General features: G+C 36.3%; 1 protein-coding gene across 1 annotated transcript in view; it reads right to left on the minus strand.

Annotated features, from left to right (window-relative positions):
- The window catches only part of LOC139693976 (Fanconi anemia group J protein homolog), a 646,712-nt gene that overhangs the window by 5,375 nt on the left and 625,026 nt on the right, over positions 1-16,311 (minus strand). The window contains exons 4-14 of the mRNA XM_071592353.1: positions 14,368-14,444; positions 13,682-13,881; positions 13,233-13,322; positions 11,358-11,466; positions 10,826-11,047; positions 8,337-8,510; positions 7,296-7,457; positions 5,821-6,042; positions 4,229-4,459; positions 3,875-4,059; positions 553-790 (exon numbers count right to left, since the gene is read on the minus strand). Of these exons, the coding sequence (XP_071448454.1) occupies positions 553-790; positions 3,875-4,059; positions 4,229-4,459; positions 5,821-6,042; positions 7,296-7,457; positions 8,337-8,510; positions 10,826-11,047; positions 11,358-11,466; positions 13,233-13,322; positions 13,682-13,881; positions 14,368-14,444 (1,910 nt within the window). The remainder of the gene's footprint in view (positions 1-552; positions 791-3,874; positions 4,060-4,228; positions 4,460-5,820; positions 6,043-7,295; positions 7,458-8,336; positions 8,511-10,825; positions 11,048-11,357; positions 11,467-13,232; positions 13,323-13,681; positions 13,882-14,367; positions 14,445-16,311) is intronic.

A 16,311-nucleotide genomic window follows, 5' to 3' on the forward strand; every position in this document is an offset into this window, starting at 1 on the left:
CGCACCATCTCGATCCCCCATAATCTTCCAGCATTATATATAAGGCTGGGGATAAAACTTACATATTGTAACATCAATGATGGTATACATATGGCATTCATGCACACATGACCAAGGAGACTAAAGATGCATTGGTTTCAATACATGGAATGCTAGCATATTTTGAAAATAAAATAAAATTAAATAGAAACAAATGAGACAAGTGTTATTAAGAAAATAAAAAAGGAATATGCATTACTTCACCAGGATGGATTTCCACAACTACATTCATGGAATTTTTCCTTTTTATTAGGTTGCAGAATACAACCAACAAATTTGGCAGTCACCTTGTGAAAATTGCATATTCAACCAGCACCAAATGAACTACTATTGAACTTGCATATTTTTCATTCAATCTATTACGTAACACCTAACAAAAATAATGAACTAACCTTATCAAATTGTCTACCATGTTGAACCATTGGGAAAATCTTATCACTAACTGTTGATCACATTCACTTAATATTCTAATGGTTAAGTTGATCAGTAGATAGGCTTTGGAGCATTACTTACACTGATCACAGCTCGAGCATTATTATCCGCAAAATCTAGGCCTTCACTCACTTTCCCACGGCACACAGCAAGAAGCAATGGTCCAGTTGGCCCTCCAGGATCAGGGATGGAAGTATTTTCAACTACATGATAGAATTCTCTAAGAGTTTGCTCAAATTCCTCACCACCACGGCCTCGAGATTCATGAAGCAGCACTTTGTGGCTAGATAAGAGCTCCTCAAGACCAGTGGTTTGCCATCTAAAATGGATGGATAAAAGAGATTCATTCTTATGTCATTCAGAGTACTTATTCTATCACAGGTTCATTCTGTACTGTTACAAGGAAATAATATGGTGTTAAAAGATCAATGTTGGTCTGGCAAGAGATTTCTTACATTTCATACACATAAATTATATGCATTTCGCTTTTATGGCACCAGGGATATAAAGAATAAATTTGGAAAATATAAAACCTCAGCAGATACCAACAACAAAGATGTTTGCACTACAATGATTTTTCCACTGTTACAAATTCACATCAGTCAGAGTTAGCTAAAAGTGATAAACCTCCAGGCAGGCTTAAACCTTATTACCGTCAATGTTATTCTGAATGATTATGAAACATTAAAAAAATGAAAAACTCCAATAGCCGTAAACAGTTGACCTTTCTAAACAAAGTACACATGAGATTAGTTGGTTAATGCCACAAGTCAAAGTTGGGGTAAAAGGTAGAAAGGAAAGGGATAAGAAAGGTAAATACGAATTTGCGTATTTCGGCCACAAAATAGCCCTCTTCAGCGTACTGAACGTGAATCGTCACAATAGCAAAAGTTGAAGTGAGAAAGGGTAAAGGGCAATCCAAAGTATATATGGTGTAAAATGTTGGGGGAGGGGGTGAAGGGGTGGGTGAAGGGGTGGGTCAAAGGGACAGGAGCCAATAGACTAAGCTGATAGTTGAGGAATTTGAAAATATAGGTTATGTAGTGAAAGGGAGGGGGAGTTGCACAATTACAAAAATGACCGTTGTAAAGCGGGGGAGGGGACAAGTGAAGGGGAAGCTTGGAACAAATTTTGGGCGTACATTAGTGTGGGGGAGGGAGAAGTGAAAGGCAATCTACAGAAAAATAACCGTTGAGGATTGGGGGCCGGGGGGGGGGTGGGGGGGGGGACCGTTACATAGAAAGAAGCTGGATATGTCCTGATTTTATTCTGTAATCCTCTCAATAAGTGATCTCATTACTGTTTGACATTGTGCATGCCTACCCACTTCCTAAACACAAACTGATCATCCCCTAAGTAATCCTTCTCTCCATCCTTTTGTTGATAATACTGAGAACAACTTTGGCTGCATGGGAAATAACACCTATTGTTCTGTAGTCCTCACATAATGTGGCTTTTACTTTTTTCGGAATAGGAACTAACACTGATCTCAAAAAGTCTTCCGGCCAGAGTCCTTCCTCATAGATTCCACCAATCAGTCCATATATACTCTTCCTACCTCATTTTCCTAAACCTTTTAGTAGTTTTGCTGGAATTTTGTATACTCCCATAGACATTTTTGATTTCATCTCCCTTAATGCCCTTTCTATCTCATCGTTGAGTATGCATGGACCTAAGTTATCTTCATCTACGTCATATCCTCTTTATACGTCTAAACTTGTTGGCCTTAGTTCTTTATCATACATTTCTTCTATATATTCTTTCCATCACTCTTTGATTATTTCTGTTTTGAATATTATCAAACTCGACTTATCCTTAACAGCTAATAAAGATCTTCCTTTCTTACTTCCAAAAAGTGTTTTAACCTTCTTGTATAGTGCACCAATTCTACCCTTCCTCAGGAAACTTTCAACATTCTTGCACTGCATCTTCCACCACACCTCTTTTGCCATATTTGTCACCTGTATCAATTTATTACTTAACACTTTGTACTTGCTTCTGCCTAACAATGTGTTTATGTTCTTCCATTTCCTTTTCTCATTTATCTTTCTAATTTTTTCATCCATGATCCGTTTTCCTTGTCCTTTTCCTATTAAAAGTTCCCATAGTGTCTTTTGTGGCTCTATATACCCCTTTTTTGATATTTTTCCATTTTTCCTCAATAGAACTCAACTCTATTCCCTCACTCATGATTGCTGCCTGCTGATAGTGTGAATTGATCATGCTGTTTCTTAATCTGTGCCTAACCATAATATAATCTACCTGATATCTTTCTGAGTCACCTGGCATTGCCCTGTATCTACACCTTCTGCAGGGTCTAAACAAAGTTTTAGTGATAACTAATCCCTGTCTTCTGCAGAACTCAATTCCTTTCTCCCTGCGATCATCCCTCGTGCCTATACTATAGTCCACCACCTCATCACCATCTCTTCCTTTGCCTACTGTTGCATTCCATTTCCATATCACTAGCAAATGTTTCCCTGATGGAACACACGCGATTATATCATCTAACTCATCGTATATCCTATCAACCTCTTCCTCCATATGGCTGCTCAGTGGCATGTAAACCTATACAATGACCAAGTTCGTCAGTTCTGCTTTTATCTCTGCCAGTAATATTCTATCCGTTGCTTGTTCTATGTTGACTATGCTTCTTCCTACCTCTTTATTTTATATTCTGGCTACACTTCTGAAGTTCTGTCCCTCTCTTCCTTCATGAAGGTGGCTGCGACCACTGAAAATTCGAAACTTAGTGAGTCTCTTTTTTGTGTGTTCCTGTGTTTTTGTCAGTGTCCACTAGTGCAAAATTTTATACATTATTATTCACGTCCGTGAGACTTTCAAAAATATACACACTCACACACATATAAATGTATATACATACACACGTGGCAGTAATTCATTCCTTCTTACAGATAATAGAAACTCAATATGCAATAATAAGAATTGTACTTCAGAAAAGGTCCCCTTTCTCAAAAAGTTAATCAAATGGAAGTTGTTACATGCAACTTGTTCATATCTAATTCACCACTCCATGAGCAGATGAAGTCTTAATTTCTTTTAAGCTCCTCAAAATTTTTCACATCTAAATTGTTAATTTGGTAATCACCCATAAATTTCCTTTTAAGTCCATCCCTCACAGTTTTCCTTGAATTGCCATGATCAGTGATTCATAATATTTTATTTGGTTGGCATAATACATTATCTAACCAAGATTTCCATGAAGTTTTTGTCATTTATTTTGAAAAACTTCACCACTTAAAACTCTTCATTCAGTACTTCTGAGCTCACACTATTCTGAAAACTTTAAAAATCATTGACGCTAACATGAAATTATTTTAAACAAAGCTGATTACAGAAAACAGTAGATATGCAAGATGTATACAAAAATATTATACTTTACCTCAGAACAAGTTTCTCCAGCATGTTGTATGAAGGAAGAAAGCACAAAACTCCATGAGGGACAACTTTACAAACATCAAGAACAACTTTGCCTATTTCATCTTGGAAATCAAACGTTTCTGCATTACGAAATGTTGCATTCAGGCTGTAATTATTGGGGCCGAAACCCACAGTGGCCACATAAACCTAATTTGCAAAGAAAAAAAGGAAAAGCTGATAGAGCCCCAAAATTTATACAAGAATGCCTAAACATACTGAACAATATAATTTCAGTTTTAAATGCAAATACACATGCATACTCCTCAAAACAGGAACAGCATTTTTAATGAGGATTATGAAAGGCATTTCAACTTACCTGTGATTTATCTATGACATGATTTGCTTCAAGACGAATTGGAAAAGGAGTACCCAGTTCTGATTGAAATGAATTTACGGGTGCTAGGGTACCAGATGTTAAAACAATGGATCGGGTGTCTTGGGATACTCCATTGAAAGCAACTGCAGCATTTAAACACCAAAAATTTAATGTCAGCTTCCATCTTGATTGGGCAACCCTTCTGGATTGGAGCCAGCCATTTTCTTCACCCTAGGAATTGGGATTAGCGGAGAATTACAGGGGTTACATAGGGTAGGGAGGAAGAACTACTTTCTCAAAGTCAAAATTTCCAAACCATATAATGAAAAGGAGGTTTGGGGTGGAATGGGAGGTAAAAGGAAGAGTTGGCACAGCCTCATGCGGATAATTACATGGAGATAAATTAGTATTTGTAACCATCCCTCAATTACACATTCATTTTGCCAATTTATGACATCCTGATTTACTTCTTGGTGAGATATTTGAGCTCACACTATTTTCCCTTTGATAACTGACAGCTAGGATTGGCTCATGGTATTGTTTTTCCTTATCACAATCTAGAGTTGATAGTGATCTGTGTTGTAATTATACGATAGGCTTTCAGTTGGCTAGTTTCTCAAATGCTCTTGGGAAATCTTAATTCTCCTTTCCTTCTCAATGGATTTAAATGCATGAGTATATCTGGAGATCATCTAAATTAGTACATACTTCTGATTTCAACCAATTTCATGAGTATTCAAAACCAAGTTGTGGAATGATAGCGAAACAAAGTCATTTTTTTCCATTATTTTCAAAAATTACATACTTCGAATAGGGGGAAACTGTATATAACCTTTGCAAATTTATGTTCCTAGATTAAATCAACTAATTTAAAATTTTCAAATAAAGCTTCGAAGTTGAAATGAAAAACTCGCCATACTTTTTCTTGAGAATCGCATTGGTTTAATTGGTGATTGATAGCTTTGATAGAAACTTATGGCTATGGTTTCATTTGGCATTACAACTGAGGGATGAGGCCTCTCAGCAGGGAGATATCAGATCATTCTCCCTATTTTTTCCGAGCCATTTTAATTTAGCATTTGACTCCAAAATTGGTTATGGAAAAGAATAGGATTTTTGGATGGAATGAAATAAGAATGAATGCAGAATTGAAGAAGGGTTCATTGTAGTAAGGGGTGCCAACTTGTGTCTTGTTAAGAGAAAAGAGTAAAGAAAGAAAGACTAAGAAAGATAGCTCTGTTCAGTATGAGTCTATTCAAAATACACCTCAAACAGAAGGCTGCCAAATAATAATAATCCTACTATATACATTACACCTGAATTATGGGCCACATAGGCTTGGAAGAAATATACATTATTGAAACAAAAAAAATTAAAAACATTCAAAGACAAATTAAGATTATTGTAATGATTCGATAATTAACACTGAGCATTACCGCTCACATATAATGGATCAATTATAAGTCATAATTTTCCATGATTCAGATTAAATTTCATGAGGAAAATGGATTTGAAATATATAACATCCATTATTATTGGAGACTACAAATATTACCACAACAAGCGATGATTGCATAAAATATTCTGCTTACCGGTGACCTGTAATCTCTAGTTAGTGATCGCACTAAAGCAATGCGATAGTCATCCCTGAATGATTTTCCACTGCCAATAATGTTTTCCAAGATAAGAAAGAGACCCTCTAATGTGGTCTTCGTAGCTGCAGACATACTCCGTTTCTGGTTGCTAGTCCCTTGATCATCCCATTCATCTGTCATTTCATCAGAACCTGCCTCATCCATCATTTTGAGGTGAGCCTGAAAAACAAGTCAATGAGGAATTTATTGGGTCTAATCAATTTGCTAAAATGGAAGGTCCCCATAGGAATTGCTCCAAATTCTTAATTGTATACTTCTGATAAAAAATAAATTTTTCATTCTCATTAAAGCATTAATTTCTGGTTACATCTTGTGTGTGACAGAAAAGCACAACACGCAAATAAAATTGCCAAGCTTGAGTGCAAATGCTGAAATAAGTTTGGAAATCATCTTAATTCCATTACTATAAAAAGCTACCTTAATGGCAATGAACCACAATAAAAGCTGGGGATATTAATGGATACAGTATTTAGCAGACACAAAACATATTAATTGAAGAGAGCAAAAGATTTTAAACCATTATTTACAATTGATAAAAGGGCAATGACAAATCGTAACAATCCATCCTGGACAGTAGGTTATAATGGCAGCATAACAGTATCAAATCTGTCTATCAATCTGTTTTTACCCCATGATTGTTCTTAAAAATGTTTAAAGCAAAACATCCAATCAACTCGGCAAAAACATGAATCATTGACCATAATACACAGTACACATTACAATCACATGGGAAATGAACAATCACTATGCAAAAAATTTCATTAAATGAATTCTAATCATCAAAATTATGAATTGACAGCCAGTTCTGCCACACTTCATTCCCAAAGACAGCATATTTATTATTTGATATCAATGGTTATCAACTAATAAACACACAGAAATAGCACTATTGGTAGAAATTCAGGACTGACTAACCAACTTAATTTGGTTTGCTGCTAAGAGTGCTGTGCATTGCAAAAATAGAAAATGGACATGGAAATTTTGGTTATCAGAAATATTGAGAGAGAGAGGCTATGATAGCTGTTGAATATGGAAAAGAAACAAGGTCATCACTTTAGTCTTGATGTAAGTTTACTTCATCTCTCATTGAGTATAAATGGTTGATTACTTCAGGAAATCCCACAGAATAACTGTGCTACACTACTCTGGTGTCTGGTCCTGGATATTAAGGTTGTCCATGCACATTCATGTGGATGTGAATTTGAAATTTACATAATTGGCCTTAAAAAGTTTTTGCAACATGCACTGCTAATCCATGCATTGAAATACTAAGTTTGGCTTGAGATCACATCAGTATTTCTATCTTACATGAATAACAAATGATTTTAAGACAGATTAATTTGATAAATGTGAGAGAAACTGGCATAAAAAAATCAAAAGAATGTTAAAATATTAGTCACTCATTGACTAACCTTCATTTCTGCGAAACGATCTTCACCAATCCCAAGATTGCTGAAAATTGCAGACAGCTGAGTCCCAGTCCACACTTGTGATGCTTGGTTAAAGTCTCTGTAATCATTTATTGAATCTTTGGTTTTATCCATCCAAGTTCCCAGTATTGATAAAAACTGGGACTGAAAAGTAAATAATGATGAAGGAACATTACATTAGTTGAAATGTGAGCAATGTTAATGCAGCAATACTACCAACTTAACTTCATGGGATTTGTAGTTTTATAACATTTAACTGCAATTAAGAATTCATATTGGGGTGACTGAATTTTGACAATTTTATAGGTCTTGATAGTTTTGATTTTTCATCTTTATCCATTCACATTAATAACTGCTCTGCACTATAGTGTTAGAAGGAAAACTCCAATTCCAATGAATTTGACAAGGATCTGATTCACAAACAGTAATATATATATATATATATATATATATATATATATATATATATATATATATATATATATATATGTAATCAATTTAACAAGCTTTTGAGAACCTACAAAACTCAACATACATCTGAAGAATTTTATGTGACTTCATTAGCTTATCTTAAAGCCATAATGCTATTTGAAGAAAGAAAAAAAATGATGATATGAGATATTAAGAGTTTAAATAATGAAAAAGAATATGAATTAATATGAGATCAGAAATGTTAAAATTAAGTCAATACATTTATAATTGGATAATAATTAGTTAATTTTCTATATTCTGCATATTAGGAGACCAGAACTTTACTCACAAAGATTCAATCTTTACAATAATGGAAATCAAGTGCATTTCTTGGGTACTATTAAAAACAATAATGTGATTTCTTAAATCCGATGTCCGATTAGTGCTAGCCTAGCAATTAAACAACTTGTAAAATTTGATGAATGACAATGAAAAATGAAGAAATACAACCAACCTTAAGAGAAATAATTATGCATATAAACCGTTGATGATAACTGGTGTTTAAATCCAACATTAGGAAAACCACATGCACAACAAACAAGAGAAACTTACAAATGCTGCATAGCTATCAGGTATAGTACTTTTCCTCCCAGTTTTCTCACAATCATCCATTGCATCTCGGACTGTATCAATGTCTAATGACATGCTAGCAGCTTCCCGTGCAGCATCTTCCATGTTGTGTGCTTCATCCAAAATGATTACCTCACCTCGCAAATGAATATCCACCTAAGCGACGGAAAGAATTAAGGGAATAATTGCCGGTAATTTTCAACATACATTCTCAGAAAATATTAAGGGCAGCATGGAAAAGGTTTGACCTTGGAATAAAAGTGGATGTCAAGATGATTGAACCAGGTTTACAGATAATTAAACGATGGTGAATCAGACAGCCAAGGGATTGAAATTATTAATGAGTGCTTTACAGGAACAATTTGAGAGGCATGGGAAGAGGATAAACCACAAGAAAACTAATGATAAGAGTATGTGGAGCAGTTCATGTATCTGGCTGCATATCCATGTGCACATGTATCTACGATATATAGAAAAAAGGGGTATAGTATGTGGAAATTAGGGGAAGAATTAAATTAGCATATGAAATTTGCAAGAGAAGAAGAATTTATGACAGGTACACTACATGAAGATGTGAAGAAAAGATTAGCGGACACTTTAATATGCAGTGCATTGCTTTATGAATGTGAGAATTGGTCCTTGAGGCAAGAGGATGAGTATAGATTGGAGGCTTTTGAGATGTGGCTGTGGTGGAGAATGGAGAAATAAATATGACAGAGAGGAAGACAAGGGTTGAAGTATTAAATAGGGTTAGCAAAGTGAGGAGGTACTGGGGTAAATATGAAAAAGGCAGAAGAAGTGGATGGAAGCATTATTGAAAGTTAGTGGTAGGAAGACAGTGAAGGCTTCAGACAGCAAGAAAGCAGACAGAAGTTATGCATCAAGAAGGACTAGGACGAAGGAAGAGGATGTTCTACCAATTTTTAGAACTAAATAGTCCTAAATAAACATCAGAAATCTACCATTGAAAAGGTAATATATCTTAGAAAAATGAGAAGAATGATTTTACAATTTATAAATAGCTAAATATTTTAGTTAAAGTCACACTAACATCTTGAACAAATTACAATAAATCTTATAAAATTAAAGTGCATGGCCAGGGAAACAAAATCCCCACACTATTTCCAATGTTGAAGTCGGCTTAAATTTCACTTCCAACCAGTGTCCAATCCTTATTCTCTTGGTAAATTTAATTCGCAAGAAGCTAGTAGCAGGTCATTTTATTTCTTAAGGGATTCTACCATTCAAGGTGGGTTTTAAATGGACACAAACTGTACCACGACACATTTCTTTGCTCTAACTTTACACCCCAATACAAAAAACCCATGTTCAAGTCCATGTATTTCTTCGCTTGCTTTGCTTTCTGTCTACTTCACCATTTCCATCTTCCTCCACACCCACATTTCTAAAGCCTCCAATTATCCCAACACTTTACACTAGCTTCAACGACCATGCCTGCATTCTTACTCAAAGTCCCCGTCGTCAAATCCCATTCCCTTGTGAAAGTTCCTTTGCCTTCTTCTAATGGCCTTCCTACTTTGAAAATTAAACTCTTCCACCTACACTAGTTAATGAGCTCCTATTTTAATATTTAACTTAGCTTTTCTCTTTTTAAAAAAATTCATAACCTTTTTTATTTACACTTATTCTCATCCCATATCTATCGCACTGACTTTCCAATACCCTCAGTAATGCATGTAATACCTTGGCTGAGTGACAAACTAAAGCTTCATCATTCGCAAACCTAACTGATTTAAGAATTCTCTGCTGAATTTCATTCCTATCTCCATTTCTTCCCATTCCACTTCTACCATTTCCTCCACTGATACATTGAAAAGTACCAATGAAAATAGCCATCCATGTCTTACCCTCTGGCAAACACACTCCATCCCAGCTCTTCATCTCCCACTTGCCTCTGAGCAGTCTGAGACAAATACAGGTTGTGAATAAGTCGCGTTCTTCCAATTTCTCCCATTTTCTTTGATGCATTCATTCCTTCTACCCAATTTACTCTTCTGAGTGGTTTCTTGAAATCTACGAAACACATATGTATATCCTGATTGTATTCCGTTTTACTCTCCATTATGACCACATCACAATGTATGATGGCATCAAGCCTTACTCTCCTCTTCCTGAACAGAAAGGGACAATCCCCTAAGAAATCATTTTCCCTGCTCTCCATCCTCTTATTCATGATAAAAACTAGGTGGTTCCATCATTTAGACAAATTTTATCCCATATTTCCTGGGTCTTGAGATATGCCGCACAAAAATTAGATCAAATAAGTCATTAAATGAGGAATAATTGTGCCTACAAATCTTGTAAACATCGATATCCATATTACATATATTTTAGACCCTTGTCCTTGCATTAGAGGATAGGCATTCTACATATTAAGTCAACTGGATGAGTAGACAGACTATAGGAAAATTATATTTTCACTGTGTTATTTACAATCAAGTGAAACTTACATTTTTCCTAATCATAGGGCTGATGAGATAGCTATATGGGCATAGTATGATCTCTGACTGCCCCATAAGTTCTCTGGCAGCAAAATAAGGACAGCACCTAATCCTCTTTCCAACTTTGATGATGTCCTCAAGGTCCCATGGTGTTGGTAAACCACTATTTTTTAAGGCATGATGGTTAGCCATGGTCCTAACATTTCGGTGATACATGCATCCAGGGCCTGTCTGTAATGGTGGGAATAAAATGGGTTCATTCACAGGAAATTTAATATATGTATAGAGCATTTGGAACTATTCCAAGAAAATTTTCAATAAATTAATCATATAGTGTTAAAATTTAATCAAAATCTAATGAGGTAATGACATTAAAGACAAAAACTCTTGTGATTGTTGATAAAAACGATAATTTCAAAAGGTGTATGAATATGAGTTCTCCTTACATGATACAAAAATTGACGAAAAAATCTTTTCTTCATTAACTGATATAGACTAAAAATTGAAAATGGACACATTTTTCACCAAGCATGTATCTTACCTTTTTCTCAGCTTGTTCCAACAGCTCATGACAAAGCTCAGTTTTACTGGCCATCGTTCGAGGTTTATTTTGTAGGCAAGTATGCTCCCTACTTGATAGTATGGTCATCCTTTGGGGCAAGGAAAAGAAGAGAAGTATTGAAATCAAGCAATAATAGACCATGCGAAAAAATTGTCTTTTTCATACACAACACAACATTACTGCAACATGAGGGTACTGATAAAGTATTAAGAAAAGTTTCTCATGTGCAACGACGCTTGACAAGAGCTGAAGAGGGCAGCGGATCCCAGGTAAATCTCAATATTTTCGGCCATACAACCAAAATTCCAAAATTCAATACTTTCACTTCGCATCATAACTACCGGCGTCGCAAATGAATTTAGATAAAAAGGAACCCCATCACGATGACACATTGCAAGTTTGGAGATGGACTACATGACTATTTCATACATACAATGCAACATTTTCAGAATGAAAAATCATTCGCCTTGACCACGAAAATTTTTGCAGGAAATTAAATGAATCTTCAAGAAAAAGAATGAAGAATTACAGACGAAGGTGCCAGATGAGATATATAGAGCAAATAATAGCTGACATCAAGGAGGTGAAACATGCAGGCAGGAAAAGGTTGGCCACTAGAAGAAATGTGTTGAAATCTGCGTCAAACTAATATTGGCATGGATGGTCTGTGAAGATGACAATTTTTAATCGGATTCCTTCAAGGCCAGTAGCCGAATCCTTTAAGTTCCATTTGAGAACTATCACCCCACTTAGGCCCACCATGCTTCCCCTGAGGAAAGGGATGCGGGTTTCAACACAATGACTACGTCAGTCGGTAGGCACTTTGGCTCGAATGTGCCATTTGAGTGTTTTCCTTTGCAGCAATACTGTAAGAACAAACTACAGTAATCAACTGAAGGTTTACTTGATTGGTGAGGACAGATTTCATCTAGTATTAAGCCCTATACCGGTGTGTGTCATTCACACAACAAGGCAGGGGGTGAGGTGTTATGTGGTGGTTTCCCAGGAAAATCTGGCATCTGAACAATGGCACATCTTGGTGAAGCTGAGGGCGCCCAAAGGCGTCACCCGGAATTGAACCCGATCCTCCCGCCAGTAGCTCTGCACTCTATCCCTTGGAATATCACGCTCCCCCCACAATTGTGTATGAGTTTTCTCGCATACGAGTCAAAAAACTTAACTGTACGATGCCGGATGATTACAAGTACTAATTGCTATTCCGCATTTTCCTCCCATCTCCCAACACTGAAGATGGGGGGTGTTTAAGTCCAGGGGTTAGATCATTAAACTAGTGACCAGCGCTATAGATCAGAACTGCTTACCCAGACCGGGTTCGATTCCCGGTCACGCCACCGGATACTCTCAGCTTCACCCTACCCGTGTGACTTTTCGGGTTCAAGGTCTTCCTGGGAAACTAAAGGCGGCACAGGGAAAGAAACTGGCCGCCCGTATGCGTGAATTTCACACGCCGTTCGTCTTAGCAATGCGTGAGCTCTCACCTATCCAACCAACCTCAGGGTTGATAAATGTGGTTGATTACACATCGAATCTGACACTATACAATTAATCGTTATCCTTCCCTACTGCGTGGCCTCAGAAGTTTTTATTTTATTAATATATCACCCTGCAAGCCACCGCGAGGGTGTGTAACAGGGGATGATTACACGCCAGGTTACTTTTGGCCCAAAATATTTTCCCCCTGGCGCGGTCGGATAACGTTTCCTGCATCAAATTCCATTACCGGCTTCCAATATCGCCGCAGACACGAACTTGAACCGACCAGAACAAGAGCAGAATTTTTAATTCCAATAATCCTCACGCATCCTCGATGATTGATTACTGTCATTCACATACCTAATATCACTGTAAGCAGTCTTCTTAAGTTCTCTCACCACTTGCTCAATTTGCTTATGTGTCCGAGTACCAAAATAAATTTTAGGAATCCTGTAAAACAAACAGAGCAGTTTCATTAAACTATGTTAACAGTATAAATTTGGCTATATATATATATATATATATATATATATATATATATATATATATATATATATATATATATATATATATATATATATATATATATATGGAGAGAGATCAAGGAAAGCACTAGAAAATTCTACATGTTCTACAAAGAATGGAAGAAAAAAGTACGATAAAGATGTTTAGGATCGTAATTTTAGAAATTATGACATTTTTCACGATGGGAAAGCTATAATGACTACTTCAAACTATAGTTATGACAGATTAATTTTGGAAAATAAAATTGTTCAGGTATTTAATTCAAAACAATGTCGAATACTCACCTAATTTTGGGCATAGGTGGAATTCCATCTCCGCCATAATTAAGATATTCTTCATCATTCATCAATGGGTCTTCATTTTCACTGTCATATAATTGGTCATTACTTTCCTCATCACAGACCGTGATCTTCATCCCTCCGATCTTGGCGGGACTAGGGGAACCAGATGCCTCACCTTCGGCAATCGGAATGCAACGATTTTCCTTATGCACAAAGAGAAATGAGATAAGATCACTTATTTTAGGTGAATTCGACGTACAGTTCCGTAAAAATATCACTGAAAAATCAGGTGGAACGTTGAATGACATTAGGGAGGCGTCACGAGACAATCAACAAAATGTCATCACCTTTAGTACCTTTTCAAAATTGGATACTGAACCGAGGATACTGAAAAGAGGGATTAAGCGCCCGAGAACGAGGAAATACGCAAAAGATTTTTGCACTAATACCATGCTGAAACTACAAATGTTGTACAATAAGATTGTAGTTTTTAAAGGAGTCCCAGTTAACTACCGAGCCAACCCGGTCTGCTCCGATATAATCATTTCCCACCTTAAAAGAATATAATAGACATGTTCGGTAATCCGATCTCTTTGGAAGAAAAATGTAGGAGAAATATTAGGAAAATGTATTTAAGAGTTTTTGATCTTTCGACGGAAAATGATAGGTACAAAAATACCATATCTTACCTGCCCTTGATGCTTCTGCCTAGGCTTTGGAACTGAAACGAAATCGTCGTCGTCGTCCGAATCAGGTATTTTAATCACTGTGAAGCAAAAGAAAAGTATGTTAAACATGTTAAAAAATGCCAAAATCTTATAAGAGTTACGAATAGAGATAAATTTAAACCGCTTTATTCTACCAAAATACGTTCAGTACTTATCGGTTTGGTATCACATGGAAGAGAACAATGGCTTCAAAGTATCTTAAAATTAATGGGCCCCTTAATGCTAAGACATGCAACTTGTAAGAGGCTATTCCGATGCTCATATCAACGCGATAAAACTATCGAAAAAATTCGAGCTCCCTATACTCTATTCGAGCTACCTATATTCGATTAACGACTTTTTGAATGGTTGGGTACAAAGAGTAGTGATAGATGGAGTTAGCTCAAATGTAGTAGAAGTTACTTCAGCTGTTCCCCAGGAAACTGTTATCGGACCTCTTTTATTCCTACATTGGGTTAACGACATTAACTCCGTAGTCACTAGTAAGATACGTTTATTTGCCGATGATGCAGTGGTTTATCGTGATATCCATGATCCTAAGGACACAGCAGCTTTATCAGATGACCTTATTGCTATACAACGTTGGTGCGATACTTCGCAATAAGAACTAAACTTAAAAAAGTGCGTAGCGATACATTTTTGGAAAAAAGAACAAATCCCTCCCGAACGCCTACTGCATTGAGGACACCGAAATGGAATGTGTAGACTCAATTAAATACTTGGGCGTTACCCTCACTCACGATCTCTCCTAGGTGAAACACATACGGGGAATATGTGGGCAAGCTAACAAGAAATTAGGATATAGAAGAGTACTCGGTAATTGTGATGAAAAGGTCAAGGAGAAATGCTATCTGTCATTAGTTAGGCCTTATTTAGAATATAGTATGCTTCTAGTATATGGGATCCTCACGAAGTTGGATCAATTGTCGAAATGAATCGCGTGCAGCGTAGAGGAGCTAGATTTGTAAAACGTTGTTATGGTAAACTTAGTAGCGTATCCAAAATATTGGAGTAGCTAGGCTGGGAATCACTAACAGAGCGAAGGTTACATTACAGATTAAATCTCTTGCAAAAATTGGAAGGTCGTCTCTTTGGCGGTGATGTTGAAAATGTATTATTACACCCCCATTGTACTACGGTAGGAGAGATCATATTAATAAAATTAGAGAAATTAAGCGTTGAACAAATAGGTTTAAGATTTCATTTTTTCCACGAACGATAGGGGATCATAATCACATTTTTAGACCGCGGTTGGACCATGTTCGGAAAAAATTATTCAGGTGAGTATTCACCCCCTGCCACACACCCTGGCAGTGGCTTGCAGGGTGTATATAAAAAAATAATAAATAAAATAGAATACCGCATAACATATAACTGGGAAACGTGTCAAGTGTACTTCTTCGTTTACGAACAAGTGTTTTAGTGGAACCTAGGGAAAAACTTTAGAAGAACAAATTTTGGACTGAATAGATTTAAAATTTAAAGATTTTTCATGGACGATGTCATTCATCTCACAGTTATTGGAAAATAAATTGTTACTGACGAACAGTGACATTAATGGGTAGTAATTTTTTAACCGAATATTAAAAAAGATTAACCGTAAATTATTTTCATATGAAAATTGAAAAAAGTCAAAGCGGTTACATGGGTCTATCGGACTCATCGCAATCTACGGCGTTCTAAAATACCGCCCACCTAACCGAGGGTAATAATTCTGAAACAATCAGTCCAAAGCACAATTTTTTCGCCGTAGAGCACCCCACAAAACGCATAGAGTGCGCACTTTAGTATATCGGTACTTTTAGGGAAACATAAACAACAATCGTGAGGCTTGAAATTGTTGCGGATGTAATCAGCAGCCTTAGGAGCCTAAATACTATGGAATAGCCATGGAATGATTTCACT

Source organism: Hetaerina americana, unplaced genomic scaffold (assembly GCF_022747635.1).
Source record: "Hetaerina americana unplaced genomic scaffold, ioHetAmer1.1.p SCAF_5, whole genome shotgun sequence".
NCBI classification, from domain to species: domain Eukaryota; kingdom Metazoa; phylum Arthropoda; class Insecta; order Odonata; family Calopterygidae; genus Hetaerina; species Hetaerina americana.